Source organism: Cimex lectularius, unplaced genomic scaffold (assembly GCF_000648675.2).
Source record: "Cimex lectularius strain Harlan isolate CLEC.00 unplaced genomic scaffold, Clec_2.1 scaffold37, whole genome shotgun sequence".
Classification (NCBI taxonomy): domain Eukaryota; kingdom Metazoa; phylum Arthropoda; class Insecta; order Hemiptera; family Cimicidae; genus Cimex; species Cimex lectularius.
In genome coordinates, this window is record NW_019392682.1 from 1,658,265 (window position 1) to 1,677,819 (window position 19,555).

At 34.7% G+C, this 19,555-nt stretch overlaps 1 protein-coding gene across 1 annotated transcript in view; it reads left to right on the forward strand.

The window, feature by feature from the left end:
* The window catches only part of LOC106665454 (nesprin-1), a 162,359-nt gene that overhangs the window by 123,785 nt on the left and 19,019 nt on the right, over positions 1 to 19,555 (forward strand). The window contains exons 23-77 of the mRNA XM_024225661.1: positions 62 to 223; positions 296 to 513; positions 580 to 688; positions 744 to 868; positions 934 to 1,024; positions 1,079 to 1,603; positions 1,663 to 1,942; positions 1,997 to 2,247; positions 2,303 to 2,611; positions 2,676 to 2,875; positions 3,012 to 3,264; positions 3,326 to 3,618; positions 3,802 to 7,012; positions 7,073 to 7,216; positions 7,290 to 7,429; positions 7,492 to 7,690; positions 7,925 to 8,086; positions 8,149 to 8,313; positions 8,383 to 8,542; positions 8,611 to 8,899; positions 8,958 to 9,275; positions 9,338 to 9,976; positions 10,049 to 10,244; positions 10,309 to 10,383; positions 10,444 to 10,590; positions 10,654 to 11,024; positions 11,085 to 11,213; positions 11,276 to 11,423; positions 11,480 to 11,644; positions 11,706 to 11,866; positions 11,931 to 12,093; positions 12,172 to 12,315; positions 12,388 to 12,555; positions 12,616 to 12,786; positions 12,845 to 13,000; positions 13,059 to 13,211; positions 13,283 to 13,604; positions 13,659 to 13,834; positions 13,910 to 14,041; positions 14,138 to 14,329; positions 14,404 to 15,066; positions 15,153 to 15,335; positions 15,412 to 15,618; positions 15,680 to 15,868; positions 15,934 to 16,161; positions 16,230 to 16,424; positions 16,484 to 16,576; positions 16,637 to 16,832; positions 16,889 to 17,351; positions 17,413 to 17,597; positions 17,654 to 17,948; positions 18,007 to 18,670; positions 18,731 to 18,904; positions 19,049 to 19,153; positions 19,270 to 19,554. Coding sequence (XP_024081429.1) covers positions 62 to 223; positions 296 to 513; positions 580 to 688; positions 744 to 868; positions 934 to 1,024; positions 1,079 to 1,603; positions 1,663 to 1,942; positions 1,997 to 2,247; positions 2,303 to 2,611; positions 2,676 to 2,875; positions 3,012 to 3,264; positions 3,326 to 3,618; positions 3,802 to 7,012; positions 7,073 to 7,216; positions 7,290 to 7,429; positions 7,492 to 7,690; positions 7,925 to 8,086; positions 8,149 to 8,313; positions 8,383 to 8,542; positions 8,611 to 8,899; positions 8,958 to 9,275; positions 9,338 to 9,976; positions 10,049 to 10,244; positions 10,309 to 10,383; positions 10,444 to 10,590; positions 10,654 to 11,024; positions 11,085 to 11,213; positions 11,276 to 11,423; positions 11,480 to 11,644; positions 11,706 to 11,866; positions 11,931 to 12,093; positions 12,172 to 12,315; positions 12,388 to 12,555; positions 12,616 to 12,786; positions 12,845 to 13,000; positions 13,059 to 13,211; positions 13,283 to 13,604; positions 13,659 to 13,834; positions 13,910 to 14,041; positions 14,138 to 14,329; positions 14,404 to 15,066; positions 15,153 to 15,335; positions 15,412 to 15,618; positions 15,680 to 15,868; positions 15,934 to 16,161; positions 16,230 to 16,424; positions 16,484 to 16,576; positions 16,637 to 16,832; positions 16,889 to 17,351; positions 17,413 to 17,597; positions 17,654 to 17,948; positions 18,007 to 18,670; positions 18,731 to 18,904; positions 19,049 to 19,153; positions 19,270 to 19,554 — 15,537 coding nt within the window. The remainder of the gene's footprint in view (positions 1 to 61; positions 224 to 295; positions 514 to 579; positions 689 to 743; positions 869 to 933; positions 1,025 to 1,078; positions 1,604 to 1,662; positions 1,943 to 1,996; positions 2,248 to 2,302; positions 2,612 to 2,675; positions 2,876 to 3,011; positions 3,265 to 3,325; positions 3,619 to 3,801; positions 7,013 to 7,072; positions 7,217 to 7,289; positions 7,430 to 7,491; positions 7,691 to 7,924; positions 8,087 to 8,148; positions 8,314 to 8,382; positions 8,543 to 8,610; positions 8,900 to 8,957; positions 9,276 to 9,337; positions 9,977 to 10,048; positions 10,245 to 10,308; positions 10,384 to 10,443; positions 10,591 to 10,653; positions 11,025 to 11,084; positions 11,214 to 11,275; positions 11,424 to 11,479; positions 11,645 to 11,705; positions 11,867 to 11,930; positions 12,094 to 12,171; positions 12,316 to 12,387; positions 12,556 to 12,615; positions 12,787 to 12,844; positions 13,001 to 13,058; positions 13,212 to 13,282; positions 13,605 to 13,658; positions 13,835 to 13,909; positions 14,042 to 14,137; positions 14,330 to 14,403; positions 15,067 to 15,152; positions 15,336 to 15,411; positions 15,619 to 15,679; positions 15,869 to 15,933; positions 16,162 to 16,229; positions 16,425 to 16,483; positions 16,577 to 16,636; positions 16,833 to 16,888; positions 17,352 to 17,412; positions 17,598 to 17,653; positions 17,949 to 18,006; positions 18,671 to 18,730; positions 18,905 to 19,048; positions 19,154 to 19,269; position 19,555) is intronic.

Consider the following 19,555-nt stretch of genomic DNA (forward strand, 5'->3'; position numbering starts at 1 on the left):
GTTTTAAAATTACTGAAAGTTATTGAAAAAAAATTATTTTCTCATAATAACTGAATTTCAGAAAATCCTGTGTCTAGCTCCGCTTCACCTTGTCAAACTTGAATTCAGACTTGACGAAAGAAGCATGAAGAAATACCTAAAGGATCTTGACAAAGAGCTTAATTCTCAAATTCAAGCTTTCCACAGAAATGAAAACATCAACACTTTACAGAAACGGCATAGCGTAATTAAAATATCATTCAACATTCACCAGACACAAAAAACTATAAAATGCTCATTTATGTTTACGTTGTAGGAGTTATTGGCCAGCCCGTTGATCGGTGAAATTAAAAAATGTCTCACTAATATGGAAAGAGCGACAGTAAGTTGTTCGGCTTGGCCTGTTGAAGAAGCCCAGCTAAAAGAAACTACTACATCATCATGGGAAGATTGGAACGCATTTCACAAAAAAGCTCAAGAATTTGCAATTCAGCTGCAATCAATCCCTGATCAATGGGAAGCATACAGGCTAAAGTATTTATAACATTTATTTTTTCAATTCATAACTTGAAAAATAATTACAATTTATTTTTAATTAAGATTCGCAGAATTAGAAAAGTGGATGGACACTGTTGACAACAGCATTAAAAACCTTCTCAAGGAATTGGCAACAGCAGAAGAATTTGAAAAAGAACGACATATATTCCAAGTATGAAAACAATTTTAAACAGTCAATTTTATTATTCTAATTTAAACAATTACAGGGAATATGCAGAGAAGCCGAAGGAAAACGGGAAGAAATGATGTGGATGGTTCAAACACTAGACATGTTGGCCCCAATGAGTGATTCCAGCGAAGAACATGAAAAATTAGACAAACTATTGCTCAGGTATTTTAATATATTATGATACCACCACCAATAAGAAAATTAGAAAACTAATTATGTTGATTTAGGTACAAAAAATTGATACCTGTAATTGAAATGACAATAACAAAGACGGAACTATATTCAAGATGTTATTCCTATAAAAAAGATGTCGATGAGGTGAGTTAATTATAAATGTTAGTAAATTTTAGATTATTAATATTTGTACTTTAGGTTTGTAAACTTCTTGACAAAATGGTTTGCGGAAGGGGCACGGTTGATGCAAATAGTCGAGAAAGTGTTGCGAACATGGTTGAAACTCAGAAAGGTGCTGTAGCTCAGTTAGATCAGCAACGGCCGAACATAGTGAGTATGCTGCAGAAAGGCCGAGACCTCGGTAAAGAACCAGCTGCACCTGAATTTGTGAAAAAACAAGTAGTAGAACTAGAGACTCAGTGGAATAAAGCTTACAATACTTCACTCGAGAAGCTCAACTCCCTGAAAGGAGTACAAAAAACATGGGATTTGTACAATGAAGGAAAATCTGAGGTTCAATTGCTTCTTGAAAGAGCAGAAAAGGAGCTGAAACAAATCACCAGTGGATTTGGCGGTGAAAAGTTAGCCGCAGAGCTCAAAAGCAAGCAAGAACTGTGCATAGCTCTTAGAATGGCAGCTGAAGACATCTTAAGCAAGTTACAATTTTATTGTCAAAAGATTGCAGAAGCACTTCCAGAAGCCCAGCATGCAATTGTTACTGAGGTAAAGACAAATAACAACATTTATCTTGTTAATAACTAAATGAAACATTGATGTTTTAGGTAAAAGATTTAGAAAACAAATTAGCCGGGACTCTAAGTGTTGTAGAACAGAAAGTTGTTCTATTACAAAAAGAGGCAGACTCCTGGAATGAATTGGATACCGGTCTAAAAGAATTGAAGGTTTGGGCAGTTGAAAAAATACCTAAAAAAGTAGCACAACTGTCAAAAATTCAAGTGCCACAAGAAAGGCTTGAAAAATCACAAGTAATCGCAAATGAAGCATCAGCAAAGAAAGTTGATCTTGGTCAATTGAGACAAAAAGCAGAAATTCTTTTCAAAGGTAATTTTTAACTTATCTAACTGGTATCTGTAAATTATTGTGATCATTTTCCAGATAAAGATGACAATGTGAAACAAGATTACCTGAAAAGGTTTAAAGCAATCGAAGATTCAGTTTTAGCTACGGAACAGGCTATCAAAAATGAAAATGTTGCTCTTGAAAAAGGTGTAGCGACTTTGCATGAATTTGACGAATATATGCAATCGGTCAAACCCTGGATTGAAAAATTAGAAGTGGAAACATCAATGGGTATGGCAAAACCAGTCGTGTTGTCTGATGCTAAAGCCCAATTACAAAAAGCTCAGGTAATGCCCCCCCCCCCCAATAAAAAATTCAATTAAATATAAAAAATAATTTCAGGATCACCTTAATGAAAGTGAGAAAACAAAAGAAAAGTTGAACAAACTTAAAAAATTGAGTGAAGGTTTACCACCTGAGACACTCGCTGTTAATTCAGTTGATACCATGCATTCTAAGTGGACGAATCTTGATGCTGCAATGAGACAAAGGGCTCACAAGCTAGAAAAGCTCGTACTTGCTTGGCAAGAGCTTGAAGGGACAGCGCAACAAGTCAAAGAATGGCTGGAAAGACCAGTCTTACAAGAAATCGTCGCCAATCCTAGTGGATTTGATGACAAGGACTTAGAAGCTCAGATGGAACAACTGAAGGTGAATTTCTGTTTTGTGACACTCCAGACTCTGAGAATGGAATTTCAAGAATTTGTAATTTTAGGTTCTAAAGCAAGAGCTGAACAAAACTCAGGATAATATTGCCGAACTAGGACATTCTGCTGATGTCATTGCATCAAGCCTTACACTTGAAGGTGCAAACTTACTAAAAGGAAAAGTTGCAGAGCTGAAAGCAGCAGCTACAAGAGCATCAGATGCTATTAAACATAGAGCAAATCTCATATCTGAAATGTTGATTTCAAGGTAAAATTATTTTTTTATTTTCCTTAAAATTAAAAGTTTATAACATTAATATTAAAGCATAATGTTATCATTTGGATCTTATGTTAAAAGTATATGTGAGCTTTATAAGGTGAAACTAATTATATTTTTGCAACAGGGAGGACCTGAATTCTCAGGTTGTTGCACTGTCTACCTGGTTGAATGAAACTGAAAACCTCATAAAACAAGATGTTAATCCTGATAATGTTGATAATGCCTTACAAGCTTTTCACATTGCACTGCATGAGCATAGTGAAAAGAAGCCAGTTATAGCAGAAATAGAAGAACAAGTCGTTCAGGCTAAAAAGTCAGCGCCTTTACAGGCTGAAAAAATGTCTACAGTTTTTAATCCCTTGCTTGCTAAATATCAAGTAATAATTCTTTTTTTTTAAACATGCTTCTAAAAATTAAAATAACTGTCTTGCTGTTTAGGATTTGGCCGCAAATGTCAAACAGAAACAGCAGGCGGTCGAAAAGTGGAGAGAACTCATGGACTGGTCCCAGGGTTGCAACGATCAGCTTGCCCATTTAGAATACCAACTGGAAAGTAACCACCCTCTTGAAGATATTGAGGCAAGGCTCGGAAGGATTGAAGAAGAGATAAAGGCTTGGGGGAGCACATGCCCAGTAGTAGAACACTTGTGCCATGAAAGTGGCATCCAGTTGACACAATCATCAGCACTTCCAATAATACAAGAATTAGATGCAAGAGCACAGAAAATCAAGTAAAATATAATCAATTATTAAAATAAGGGTTAATGGGCGATCATAAAAATTAGTACATTTTTTTACGGGGGTGAACATTGTTATTAATAATAAAAAAATCAGAACGTAAATTTATTTGTAGATTTAGAAAATGTCACAGTAATTTGCTGAAAATTATAAATATTTTTTGCATTTATTTTCAGGGCGATGTTGTTAGAGAAGAAAGCAGCAAAAGCACAGATAGGGGAGCAGTGGAATAAATTTCAGCAGTTGCAAGACGATCTTTCTAACAGTATTCTTAAAGCACAGAATGATGTACAAGACATAGTGATAAATTTCACAGATTGTGATCAATTAGAGCCATTGTACAATAAGCTTCAACAAGTGTTAGAAAAGCACAATAGCCAAGAAGGGCAGAAAGCATTGCTCTTTGACGAAGGTAAAAAATTGATGGCCGAAGATAAAAAGAATACCGTTGTCATACAAAACATTTTGTCCTCTATTGAACTGAACTGGGAAAAAGTCAATGACGATGCAGGAGAGTTTAAAGTTATTTTTGATGAATTGCAAACAGCATGGAAAAGCTTTTCAGACAATAATCGCAAAGGGCATGAGTGCATTGACGAAGCTGAAGCTTGTATTCAAGACAGAGTATCCCCTTGTGACTCAACTTCAACCATGGAATTTCATGAAATTTCCAAACAGGCTTTGAACAATCTAAAAGATGCTAAAAAACATATCGATACCATGGACAACAAATTGCAAATAATTTTAAGACATGCCCATTCATTCCCTAATTTTGTTTATCAAAACGTGAATGAGACTTACAATAAAGCGCATTCCGACTGGAAAGAATGTTATGATAAATGTGCAGCCTTAAGCCAACAGGCAGAATCACAAGTAGTGATTTGGAAACAAATTGATGAAGCTAAAGGAGACTTGATGAGATGGCTTAGCGATACAAATTTCGCTCTAAATCAAGCACTGGATAAATTAAGTGAGCCTGAATTAGTTGTTCAAAAATTGAGTGAATTTAACAATGAGCTTCCCATTTATAAGAAATTGCAGTCCAGCATTAATGCAAAAGTAGAACAACTTAATGCTTTGAATGATGGTAAAAGTACACCTAATCTTGACTCAATGGTTACTCTAATAGACGATCAATTTGCAGAACTTCAAAATTCAGCAGACAAGCTTGCCAGCATGTTACATTCATTTAGTGATGTTGAAACTAACTTAAGAAATAGAATAAAATCATCAAACGATGAGATTGGAAAGATTAGGGAAAAAGTAATCAAATGTGACAATCTCTCAGGAGAAAATGCAGTTATATTTGAAAGGTTAAAATCATGCAGAACCCTAAAAGATAAACTGAACCAATTGAACTTTTCCAATATTGATAAAGATTACAATGATTTGGTTGAAAAATTTCCAGGAAGCTCGCAGTCAGGAATGGGTAAAGAAATCAACAGTCTTAAAAAGAGACATTCAGATGTTCTTAACCAGGCTAACAAAGTTGATGCAAATTTGTTATCCTATTTGTACAAATATCACAATGAAAAATTATCCTCACTTCAGAGGTCAGTTGCAAATTTCAAAGAAAAAATCGCCTGGTGCCTTCCAGAGACTGACAATGACAAAAATAGCCTGGAAACAAAAGCATCAACTTTGGCTGACACATACAAAGGCTTAAAAGAGTGTGAGGGTAGTAAAAAACTTCTGAAAGATTCTCTTGAAATGTTAATTGACCTTGGCTGTGGTGATGAAGAAGAGAAATTAATGGCTGATCAAAAGTCAGTCTTTGACGAACTTGATGCTTTAAATGTTACACATACAAACTGTGCTTCCCAGTTAGCTGAACTGATCGCCTTATGGCAGCAGTTTGACACTAACTATGAAAACATATCATCAAATCTTAAAGACATCGAGGGCAAGGCTAGAGCTGAAATATCAACTCACACGGACTTGAGCACGATTGATAAAAAGCTCGTCAACCTTGATGCAATCAAAGAAAATCTTTATAAAGTACAGCCTCAATTAGAAGAACTTGAGGTGGTAGGTAACAAACTTATGAGCAATGAGGAAAGTTCAAGAATTAGTCATAACATGACATCGTTACACGGCAAGTATCAAACAATTGAAAAATTAGTTTTATTTTACATAGACCGTTTGAAACAAATAAAACAGAATGAGGAAAAGTACAAAAATGAAGCTCAAACTGCAGAGCAATGGATTAAAGATGCTACAAAGACGTTGGATAATTTTAGTGAAACCATTAAAGAACCTAGAAAAATTCCATTGCAAAAGTACAAGCCTTTGTTGACCGAATTAAAAGAATTCAATGACTCTAGAGAAGTAGGGCAAGGCTTGATAAATAAAGCTGTTGAGTCTGGCGAGTCTCTTTTTGCAGAAATAACCCCAGAAAATAGAGAAGTCATTAGAGCCCGGTTAAGACATTTACGAGATCTTATTGAATCTCTCATCGACAAATCAAACGCTATTTCAAAAGTTATTGAAAGTGCGATTCTAAGAAGAAACTCATTCGAAGATTGCTTTAGCCAAGTCGTTCAATGGATAATTGAAACTGAAAAGAAATTGGATGAAGGCACTCAACTAGAAGCGACATTACAAGATAAAAAGCTTAGTCTGCACCATTATAGAGCGATTGCTCAAGACATTAATTCGCATCAAGCGATATTCAAACAACTAAATGAAAAATTGCAGGCATTTGCAGATCCTGATGCTACACATAAACTAGATGAAATTCTACTAAAGAATCAAGAATTGACGACCAAAGCGAACAGTAGAGTCGCAACATTTGAAAAATTTGTTGATGATCATGAATCATTTTTAAACGCATTAGAGAAATCGAGAGATTTCTTGAGAACGTTAATTAGCGAGGAAGCCATGTCTGATAAAGATGGAAATGAAGCGAAACTGTCCATAATAGAAAATTTGCTCCTTCATGAAGATGAAGGGGCAAAACGTGTTGACAGGTGTGAACAATTGAAACTACCTCTATTAGAAGGCACTGAAAAATCCGGTCACGCTGCTATAAATGGTGAATTAGAAGAGCATAAAGAAGCGTGGAAAAATTTTCTGAACCGCTGTAATACAAATGTCGCGAAACTTCAGCAAATGTCAAACAAGTGGGTTAAATTGACATCTGACATCGATACGGTCGCTAGTTGGCTTAAAGTGAAAGAGGCTCAAGTCAAAGATCAGAGTCTAAAGAGTACACACAAAGCCAAGGAAGATCACTTGCAAAAGCTGAAAGTTCATGATGAAGAAATACGTGGAAAGGGAGATGACATTGCTGCCCTAGTATCAGCATCAGTTGACGCTGAAACTGAATTAGCTGAAAAAGTATCAAAGCTGTCGTCACATTATCAAGCATTGAAAAATCAATCGAAAGTAAGTTTTTGACTTTTTTATTAAATTTGTCATAATGTAAACCAACTAATGTTATTTTAGGAGATGCTTTCTCGCTATGAACACTATGCATCAGAACATGCTTTATTTGATAAAAAATATAATGACTTTATGACATTACTCAAATCGAATGAAGAAGAGCTGAAAAATCACAATGAAATAGTAGGAGATCAAAATGCATTGCAAGTAAGGCCTTAGGTTTCTTTATTTCTTTTATTTAAATAAATTGGAAATTTTAAAAAATACTTCATTTCTGAAGGAAAAGCAAAAACGACTCAGAGACCTCAGTGATGCAATTGCTAAAGAAAGTGGAATATATGAAACACTTCTTGTGGAGGGTGAAAAGCTTTATGTTCACACTTCTCCCGATGGAAGGGAAATAATTCGTCAGCAACTGAGGTAATTTGTTTGAATGCATATTATGAGATTTTTTTATGAAATTGATTGATTGGTGTGATCAGGGATATGAGAAACTTATGGGACACAACCAACGACAATCTACAAGAATGCACGCAAAAATTAGAGCAATGCTTGGTTCAGTTTGCCGAATTCTTACTTTCCCAAGAACAGCTCACAAAATGGCTGAAAGACGTTGAAAAAGCAATGCAAGCACATATTGAATTGAAGGCTACACTCCAAGAGAAAAAAGCTCAACTCCAGGTAATTTATAATTCTTATGTATATGAATTTATATTGTTAAACTGGGTCACTTACTGTGTTTGTCTACACTTGTGGGTTTTTGGTGTTGCTCAAATGTTTTTCGGCTTCGGAACTCATTCTCGCCTCATTGAAGATGGCACAAAGCTGAAATATGTTTTGCTAGTTAACATGTTTTCACCAACTCACAGACCATCAACATTAATTTATATGTAATTTCAATTGTTTTGTTTCTAGAATCATAAAATAATGCACCAAGAGATATTAGGAAATCAAGCATTAGTGGCGTCTGTTTGTGACAAGGCACAAAGTTTAGTTGATCAAACTCAAGACACTTCTCCGAATGTATATTTACAATCGATAAAAGACTGTTTTGACAATATTGTTTCTAAGTCAAAGGTAATTTAAGACAAGTTTATATTAAATAATAGTCACTAGTGAAAAATTTTATTTTTGCCTAGGATTTGTTGGTAACTCTGGAAAACAACGTGGAAAATCATGCTAATCTTACAAACAAGTGCAAAGATATGCGAGAATGGCTTGTGTGCCAACGCGAGGCCCTCAATTCATGCGATGACTGCAATGGAGAAAAAGCCGACATCCACAAAAGATTGGAGAAACTGGAGGTTTGATATTTAATCAATAATTTAGTTAAATTCTGACATATCTAATTGACATTGTTTCTTGGCTTATAGAAGCTTAAAGAGAAACTGGATGATGGTCAGAACAAAAATGAGGAGCTAAAAGCTCTGGCGAATATTGTTAAAAAGAACACAACCAAAAAAGGAAATGCACTCATAGACAAAGAAAAAAATAAACTCGAAAATGATACTGCCAAGTTAAAGGAGTCTCTTGGTAAATACACCAATAATTATAAATATAATATGATAAATTATACAATACAAATTCAATTATTATTTTAGATTCTGTAAAACAAAAACTTGAAAAAACCCTTAATCAATGGGCTAAATTCGAAGAAGAATTGGATGTTCACACAAAATGGTTCCGAGTGACAGAAGCTGCCTTTAAAGATCAGCAATTGAAGGCAAGTTTGGATGATAAAACAGCCCATTTGAACACATACAAGCAGAAAAGAGAGGAAATCACAAAGAAAGAAGTAGAGATTGATCAATTTGTTGATGAATCACATGCCCTCCTGCTAATTACAAGTGTTGACCGCATAAAACCGCTGATTTCTCAAATCAGCAACAGGTATTTAAAAAACAATTTAATAATTTCAATTGTCATAATAATTTAATTTTTGTTTTAGATATCAACTTTTACATGTTCTGAGTAAGGAAGTAATCAATCGATGGCAGAGTTTGGTTGATGATCACAAGCTGTTCAATGCCCGTTATGATGAAACATCCGCTTTGCTAGAACCTCTTGAACAGAAACTAAAACAACTTGAAACAGATAAAACAGGTTTTGGAACAAAGTCAACGATTTTGCAGACATTAGCGTCTGAACTTGAACAAGCGCTTCCAAAATTAAACAACCTCTGCGGATCAGCAGATAAGCTTTATCCAGATACAGCGGGTCCTGGAAGAGAGATCATAAGACAACAAATCAGAGACATTAGAAACAGGTTTGTCAATGTATTTTGAAATAGTTTACACAGTTTTATTTCAATACTTGATTGAATTTCAGATGGGACACTCTCGAAGAAGGTATTAAAGCTCAGCAGAAACTTGTTGACGCTCATTCAATACAGTGGAATAGCTACCAAGAATCACTGACCCAGACACTAGCTTGGTTGGATCAGATGGAGAAAACAATCAAACAAGATGCATTCTCCGCCTTAACGTCCCCACACGATATTCGATCAAAGTTGTTAAAACAAAAGGCTTTACTTCAAGAAGTTCTTTCTCATAAACGAATAATTGAAAATGTGATAGAAAAAGCTGACGCAGTCTCTCGTCTCTCTGGAAAACCAGTTCCAAATTCTGTAACGACAATGAGTCCGCGATACGAGGCCCTGGTCGACCATTTGTTTAAAACGATCGCACAAGTGGAAGAATTCCTTGATGTCGTACAATTGTTCAACGACCTACAAAAAGCGCATCTTGACTTCCAACAGCAGATAAAAGACAGGCTTGTCACTTTCACAGATTTCAGTGGCAACAAAGCCATCTTGCAAGCAAGGTTGAATAAAATTACGGAAACAAAAGAAAGCTTGACTGAAGGAAATATTCAACTGAAAGGCCTTGAAGATCATGTAAATCAAAACAAATCCAAAATTCCACAAAGAGCGAAGGAAGCCATGGAAAGAGATATCACCAACTTGAGGTACGATTACAGAAAACTTTAATGTGAAAATTATTTTGTTTCGACTGTCACATTATTTAACATGTATTTTAGATTTGATTTTGACAAGTTGAAACTTGGCTTCACTGATGCAGCACAAGAGTTAGAAAGCAGAATAAGTTCATGGTCACAATATCAGAATTTAGTCGATCAGATTTTAGGATGGATGGATGAGGCTGAAATTGCCCTAAAAAATTATTCATTGCATGTAACACTTCCTGAAAAACAGGCTCAATTATCCAAATACCAAGTATAAGTCAATTTTATTATTATAATTTTGTAGCTTTGTTATTAATTAAATTTGTATAAATTAGGAATTGCTCATGGTCATTGAATCACGATCTAGGGAGTTGGGAGAAGTAGTAACATTGGCTGATCATTTAGAACAGGTAATTTTATATATTACTAGTATTATAATTTATCAAACTAATTAATTAAATTGATTACAGTCACTTCTTTTGAGTTCAAAAAGTCAAGATGATCTTGATAAATTGAATACCTCAAATGAATTTGGTGATCTCCCTGGAGAACAAAGATTATCAATGAATAGTCAACAAATAACTTCCAGATTCCAAGCCATACTGTCAACGTGCAAGGTAAATGCAATATTTACTAAACTCATATAAGCGTTTCTCTTCTATAATGTTTTATTTTTAAAGGAAATCGTGAAAAAATGTGAACAAGCCGTGAATGATCATGAAGCTTATAGCCAGAAGTACAAAGAAACATTGAACTGGCTTAACAGCAGGAAAGAAGAGCTCGATGAAATCAACAAAGAAGTCGCTGTCCATATTCAACAGGACAAACTTTTGGCCCTGAGCTCACAAGTGAAGAATTTAGTCGCGTTGAAACCTCAAGGAAGCGTCGCACTGAACGCGACACATGACCTAGCAGATAAGGTATATACATCGACTGCTCTTGAAGGAAGAGAACAGATTAGAGAACAAGTCGAAGAACTTCAGGCTCTCTTTGATTCAATATTTGACGGAGCAATTAACATCGAAAGACAATTACAATCAAAAATTACTAGGTACACAATTCAATATTTTGCATCGTTTATAAGATTAATTTATGTTTTTAAAATTTCTAGCTGGAGCGGCTTTGAAGAAATTTGTGAAAACTTGCAGAAGTGGCTTGCTGATATAGAATCACAACTTCCGAAGGAAATAGAGCTTAAAGCTACTCTAGATGAGAAGCGGACTCAATTGCAATCTTACAGGTATTTAATATTTCAAGTTAGACAAGCCAGAATAATAATGAGAATTACATTTTCTCATTTAGGGCCGTCTTGCAAGATGCTATATCTCATCAGCAAGATATAGTTAAGCTAAAACACAAAATAGAATCACTTCCAGAAAAAGGAGATCATATTGAAAACATTCTTGCTGATATAACAAAAAAACATGCAAAGATATTAGGCAAAGCTCAGGTAAATATTATTTTTTATCTATTAATAATTTTATTAAGTTGTATGAAAAATTTTAGGATTTTGTTGAGCAATATGAAGCAATTGTAAACTGCCATCAAGAGTACTGTAAAGCAGTCATGGATCTTCAGGAATGGATAGAAGCAACGCATAATACTGTTCTACTATGGGGAGATCTTGATCTGGAAAGAGTTTCCCTTCACACCAATTTGGACCGATTAAAAGTATTTAGCGATTCTGAAATGTTATACTGTAAAATTAAAATTTGTTTGCTTTTTTTGCTAGAATCTTCAACTTAGTCTACCAGAGGAAGAGCCGAGAGTAGAAGAAATAAGAACACTCGCCGAAAAAGTACTCCCTGGAACCATTACAAGCGGCCAGGCTAATATTCGATCTCAAGTCGATACTTCACAGCAAGATTGGCAGAGCCTTTTATCTTCTGTTCTGTGAGTTGGATTTTATGTTGTGATATTGATGCACATTACACAATATATTTTTTTAAAAATTCAGATCAACAATAAACGCTCTGGAGTCTAAACTTCAGCAATGGTCTGAATATGAAGCCCTCAAGGATGAATGTTTATCCTGGCTTAGAGTAACAGACACAAAATTACATGCCATTGACTTGAAAGCTACTGCTGATGAAAAGAAGAAACAACTAGAAATATTGAAAGTAAGAACAAAACAAAGTCATGCTTTAATTCAATTTTATTTTATTTTATTTTATTTTTTTTTAATTTTGAATTCATAGGCACTCCAAGGTGAAATAAGAGCTAAAGAACTTGAGATAGATGCTGTCACAGAAAAAGCCCAACAGCTTCATAAGCCAACAACAAGGAATTCGCATATAACAGAACTTCAGCATAAATATCAACAGCTATCAGGAAAAGTGAAGGTAAGAAGAAATTTTGTGCCACTTTTAAAGAAACTCTAATCAAATAAATTAACATATAATTTGCGATTTTAGGATTTGACAAGCAGGTGGCAACAATACGCATCAAGACATTTGGACTTTGACAGTGGAGTTGCTGAAGCCAGACAGTGGCTCGATGGAATTAAAACAAGACTTCAATACTGCTCAGATTTGAGCGCATCGTCACAGCAGGATCTTGAATCAAAATTAGAAATTATTCAAGTAATTTTTTTTTTTTTTTTTTTTGCTAACAACCGTTGTATAACTGTGCTGGTCTTACAGGATTTATTGCTATGCAAAGATGAAGGGTTTGTCCGGGTTCAAAGTTGCATTGAAATGGGTCAAAGCGTTTTGGCGAATACTGCCCCAGAAGGACATGAAGCAATCAATGATACACTCGAAGCTCTTCAACAAGATTGGAGTTGTTTAGTTACAAAAGTCGTTGATACTAAGGTATTTAAATTAACCCTGTTTTGTAGATTTTAGTTACTAAATAAGAATTAAATTTCAGTCGTTGCTTGACGAGTGTATACAAAAATGGGCAGGCTTTCTTGAACAGATTCAACAGCTCAACAAAATCGTCGAACATCTCTGCAATTCTTATAATGAAGTTGCTAATTTTCAAACAACATTTACAGAAAAAAGGACGCAACTTGGCAAAATTAAGGTTTGAGTTAAATTTAAAAAAAAATTAATAGTTGTTAATTTTTATGTAATTTTTATAGGCACTAGAAGAGAAAGTAAGATGCGAAAAGATAGAAGTTGACAGTCTTAAGTCTAAATCAGCTGAAATGCTTGCCAGTGGTCAGCAAAATCATGCAGCAACCCAGGCACAACAAATTTTGCAGAAATTTGACAACATTTCGGAAAAAATAAGGGTAATTTTTTTTAAATAAATTATTTGTGCATTCAGCAAATAAGTAATAATCATAATAATAATTAAAACCAGGCACTTCTTTCTGAGAGAGAACAGCAATTCAGAGAGCACAGAAACTTTAAAGAAGCTCAAGACGAGTTAACCGGCTGGCTGAACAGGGCCAGAGAAAAGCTTCCTGCCCTCAAACAGCAATCACTTAGTGACAAACTTGCAATTGAAGACTGCGTTGCTCCTCTTCAAGCGCTGCTTAACAAGCGAGCCCAAGGAGAACTTTTAGTAGAACAAGTTCAAACGACAGGAAGGGTCGCAGCAGCTTCTTCTTCAGAAGAAGGCAAACAATTGATCAACAATGATGTCAAGGCATTGACAGAAAGCTTCCACAATCTTTTCAAAGGTATGAGTTTTTCTTTTAAGTAAAAAAAAAAATATTCATATTGGGTTATTTTAGAAATACAAGCACAAAAGGAACAGCTTGAATCTATGGTTGTTCTTTGGAGAAATTACAAGGACGAATATGAGAAAATATCCGATTGGCTACAGCAAATGGATATTCACATCAAAGCACAAAAAACTGCTCTTTTAGCTACATTAGATGAAAAGAAAAAACAAGTTTCTACTGTTAAGGTAATTTCTTCTACATTTTTCAATTGATAATAATAAAACCCTTATAAGAAAAGCATTAAAACAACGTTGTTACAGGATATCTTAAAAAATTTGGAAGATGGCAAAGATCAATTGACTAAAATCAACCAGACTGCTGCACCTTTGCTGTCTTCACATCTTGATACATACGTCAATAGTCAACTTAGACATTTAAATTCCAGATATGAGGTGTGTTTGTAATTTATTTATCGTTTATTTATTCATTGAATTCTTTTTTAGTAAATATTTAAATCAATGATTTATAAATAATTCAATTTATTTAAGGTTCAAGTTAATTTGGCCAAAGATGTATTGAGAAAAGTTGAAACTAATTGTGAACAGCATGAACAATACATTAACAATTTGGGCAAAACTCGGAAATGGCTTGAAGACGCAAAAGAAATCATTAGTGAAACAAGTTCATCAGCATCCACAGCAAATAAAGACGAACTGCGTAAACGTCTTGCTAAAATTCAGGTATTTTGTTTTTGCCATATCAATCTTTCTCATTAATTTAATATAAAAATAAATAAACTGTATAATTTTTAAAGGAGTTGGATAACAGAAGAGAAGAAGGGCAGAACTTGGTTCATGTCACTGTCAACTGTGGCGAGAAGGTGTTGAGAATGACAAGAAGTGATGGTAGAGAAGAGATTACCAATGCACTCAAAGAAATACAAGCTGAATGGGAACGTTTGATTAAGAAGATTTCAACAGCTAAAGTTAAGTTGGAAACGAATCTTCTGCAATGGGCTGATTACAATTCTTCTTATACACACATGAGACAGCTGATTTCGGACAGCGGTGCTAAGCTGTTGGAAGTCAGCGAACCTAAAGTGACAAAAACAAAAGCCACTGGAGCAGGTTTGAGTCTATTAAGCATCGGAGAACGTAAAGCAGCACTACGCCAGACAAACAGCATCGTTCAAGATATTGTATCATATGAACCAATGATACAGTCTGTAACTTCTAAAGCCGAAGACCTCCAGCAAGCTGCTCCAGCTTCAGAAATAACAAATGAATACGAAACCCTAAGAAAAACTGCTAAGGAACTTTATGAAAAACAAAAAGAGACCATTGAACGTCAAGAAGCTTTCAGAGATGCCGCTCATGATTTTGATGCATGGGTTAGATCGGCAAAGGAGCGTTTGAGCAAACATGCAGAACCAACAGGTGATAAAGAATCACTCACAACGAAACTTACCCATCTTAAGGTAAATTTTATATTATTTAAAAACTAAATTATTTCTTAATTTTTATTCAGTCAAATTATGATTTAAATTAAAATGTTTAAATACAGATTTTACAAAATGAAAAGCCCGAAGGAGAAGCTAAACTCCAAGTAGCTTTGCAGCTTGGAGAAGTTGCTTGTGCACTTGCTGATCCTGTGGATAAAGAAGTCATAGAACAAGAAGTTGTTCTTCTCCAAGATGATTTTGATAATTATGTTGAAAACCTGACCCAAACTAAAGAATTATTGGAGGTAAGAATGGTTCAAAACCAACTTTATTGATTAATGTAATCTCAACATACATATTAACTTGTGTAATATTTTCCAGTCTGGAATAATCAGATGGAATGAATACGAAGAACAATACAAGGAAGCTGTTGAATGGTTAAGTCAGACGGAACAATCAGTCCAGACTTTCAATAAACTTCAAAGTACTCTTGAACAAAAAATGGCTACCCTCGAAGCTTTCCAAGGAAAATTGCAAGCACTCTTCGAATGGCAACATCAGCTTGATAATCTAAATCTTAAAGCTCAAGTATGCAAGGTTGTGTAATTTTCTGGGTAAATAAATATGTACAACTTTTATTTATTTCCAGTTGCTTCTTGAAACTTGTGCTGATACAAGAGTATCAAATGCTATGATGCAGCTCACCACAAAATATAATGCTCTAATTTCTTTGGCTAATTTAGTAATGAAGAGGTTAGAATTGCACTACCAAGAACACCAGCAGCATAATTCTTTGTATCAAGAACGACAGCAATGGATTGATAAAATCAGAGACAAAGTACTTTTTTCTTTTCTTTTCTTTTAAATTAATATTTCTATTTGCTTACCAATTTTTACATGCAGGTTAATGACTGCAGCAAAATACCAAACACTATTGAAGAAGTCAATTCAAGGTTAGAATGTGTCAAAGGTCTTCAGCAGGCTTTGGAGCAAGGACAAAACAGTCTCAGATATGTGCTCGAATTGAAAGAAAAGGTCATTCTCAACACAGAACAAAGTGGTATTCCCAAAATCCAAGAAGATAGCGAATCTTTGAAACAAGAGTTTGAACGACTCGTCGTCGATGTCCAGGTACATGCGTTTATATTAAAAAAATAAAAATCAGTAAATTAAATCTTTTTTTTTTTTTTTTTAAACAGAACCTAAGGCAAACTCTTACTGCGAGAGGTTCAGAGTTGGAAGATATTCACAAACTCAATAACACACTCAAGGACTGGATTGCTGAGATGAAACTTAAGGCTATCAGGGGAGACAGCAGCGATATTTCTGATACAAAGGCAGAACTTGAAAAGTTCAAAGGCATTGCAAGACAAATCAAATCACAATCAGAACTAGTAAGTATATATTTCTAAGACATTATTTGTCATCATTATTAACAATTTTTTTTCTATAGGTAAATAAAATAAAACATCGCCTGCAAAATGAATCCATTCCTTCCAAAGTTTACCAATCGACTTTAGATGATTATGGAGCACTTCAAAACTTAGTAAGTTGACATTTTACAAACTAATTATAAATATTATTTTAAATTTTATTTTAATAATAGGTATCAACCACTGTGAAAGAACTTGAAAATGAAGTGAAAGATTACGATGAATACCTAACAGCTCACAATGATGCAGTTGAATGGGTAAGGAAGACAAGAATCTCCATCCAACAGTGTTCGGATTCACACGGAGAGAAACAAGTTATTAAAGATCAGCATGACAAACTTGCTGAAATTGCTCTTACATTCAACAAAGGTAAAATTTCATTGCTGTTATGTTGAAACATTTGAAAATAATTTTTCCTTAAATAGGAGAAAATCTGGTTATGAATGCAGTCGATAAGGGAGAATCTATAATAGGCAAAGTTGGTCCTGACAGTAGAGATCTGATAAAGAACGATTCTTCGCAACTCAAATTAAGCCTTGAATCGCTCAAGAACCTGCTTAGGGACAACCAGTTCAACATATCCAAATGCCTATCCAGCTGGGAAGAATTCACAACGATTAAAGACGTCGTCAAAACATGGCTGGTTCAGTTCAGACCTAAGGTCGAAGCTGAAGAGCAACTTGCAAAGGACGACAATCAATCTAGAAACACAAGTGATTTGGAAAGAGTCAGAGGACTTTTGGAAGAATTGAACAACAAGAAACCAGCGATCGAAGAACTCAGTGACAAATGTGAAGTTCTTATTGAACTATGTGCCTGCAACTGGGTTAGAGATGAGACTGTCAAATGGCAGGGAGAATATGCCGAATTGTTTACAACAGTGCAAGAGTAAGCTATTCTATTCTAATAAATAAAATTTAAATATTAACGCTAAAATTGAACATTTTAGACTTCTTTCAAGAGCAGAGAAGAACTTGTCAGACCATACAGAATTCTTGAAAGCTAAAGATGATTTAGAACAGTGGTTACAAAGAGCTCATGGTACGGTCAAAGACTGCATTGGTAATGGTAATCAAGCTTGGCTTAAAGAAAGCCTTCATACTATTAATCTCGTCACAAATAGGATAACAGAAGGTAAATTATTAAATCGATAAAAGTAGAATTTAACAAATAATGAGTAATTTTTAAAGGCCAACATAAGATGTCGGTGATGGAAGACATATTCAAACGTGCACTAGATTGTACTCCTTTAGATAAGCAGGAGTCATTAAGAGAAACAGTCGCAGAACTTCATAATTCATGGGAACAACTGACGATCGATCTAAAAGCAGTTACTGCACAATTAAATGCCGCTTTAAGTCGATGGGATGACTTCTATGATGGTCTCAGTAGAATGGACCAATCTCTTACAGCGAATGAAAACAAACTGCAGGAAAAATTCAATACAAAAGCTGAACTAGGAGAGATGAAAACAATCATGGAAAGGTAAAGCTTTTTATATTTAAAAAAAATTCTCTGATTTACAAAAAATTTAATGTTTCAGATTGAAGCATATCAATAGTGATTTGATGAGCTTGAAAAATGAGTTGGACAGATTGAAAGCTGAATCGGTTGAACTAGGAGCATGGTCGAACTCACCTGATGCCACTGATAAAGTGGAAGTACTTGTTGCGAAATGGAAGAACATCGACAGTTTATGCTCATCGATCAGAGAAGGACTAGAAGCTGAGATGAGAGACCATACTGCATACCATCAATCATTACAAGATATTGAAAAATGGCTCCTCAAGATTTCATTCCAATTAATGGCCCACAATTCATTGTGCATTACCAATAAAGACCAAACGCTTGAACAGATCGACATGCACAACGAACTGTTAGCAGATATTCTCGGATATCAACAAAATCTTAATGATCTTAGGTCTAAAGGCTATTGTCAAATTGAAAGATACATCAAAACGACACCACAAATTAAACCAACAATCGAACAACAGCTGACAAATGTACAAGAAAGCTACGATTCACTGCTTCAGTCGGCGAACAGGATTAAGTCAAGACTTGAAGAATCGCTTGAGAAATTTTTAGAATATGAAAGGACATTAGAAAGCATTATGTTGAAACTTGACGAAATAGAAGTTGATCTTGGGACAGAATTCTCACCATCGTCTGATTTCAAAGAAGCGAAGGAACAACTTGATAAACACAAAGTATTAATTACAAACTAAATATTTAAAAAAATATATTTATACATGTTTTATTTAATTTAGGCAGTGCACAATAAGCTTCAGGGTGAAAAATCAAGGCTCAGTATGGCAATTGCTGCTTGTGAAGCAGCAGCAGCATCTATCTCGAGACCTTCCAGTCCTCTTGACCCATCGACAGCTCCAATTCCTGATAAAGAACTGAATGTCAGAATAAGGCTGGAAGACTTAATAGATCTGGTACTTAATACATAAGCTTAAAGCATGCTCATGTTTATTAAACTACTACACTAATGTGTTTTTATTTTGCATGATTTTTTTGTTTTGTTTTCCTGATTTCATTAATAATTTTTGCATGTGTTTGTGCACTGTTTTATTTTAAAGAGTAAAGGTTCCATTCAAGATCCTGAGGTAGTTCGTACCCGTAAGATACTTAGAGAGCTTAAAAAACCAGGACATATTAAAAAAATCTATAACCTGTCCAAAAAGGTAAGTTTATACGCTTTTTTGTTTTGATTTTTGTTTAATAGTTTAAAAGTTTTTTTTTGTTTTAATTTTAAACAATTCTGTATTATTAGATCATAAAAGTCTTTGTTTTATTTTAGGTTGAGGGTAGATTGAGCAATCTAAATCAAGCTGTCCAAGACCTTGAAGAAAAGGACAAACAATTAATACAACTTGAAAACTGGATTGGCCAACAGAGAGATGTGGTCGCAGACTGGAAAAATAAGCCTTGGAAACTAAGAGCTGAAGCAGCGAAAACAGAATTAGCTGCAATGGGCCTAGTTCAAAATGGCATTAATGATAATAGGAATCGTTTATTGATGGAGTTGCCACAAGGCGATCGCAGTAATGCCGTTGCTGCCCAATTAGACTACCTTGAAGAATTTG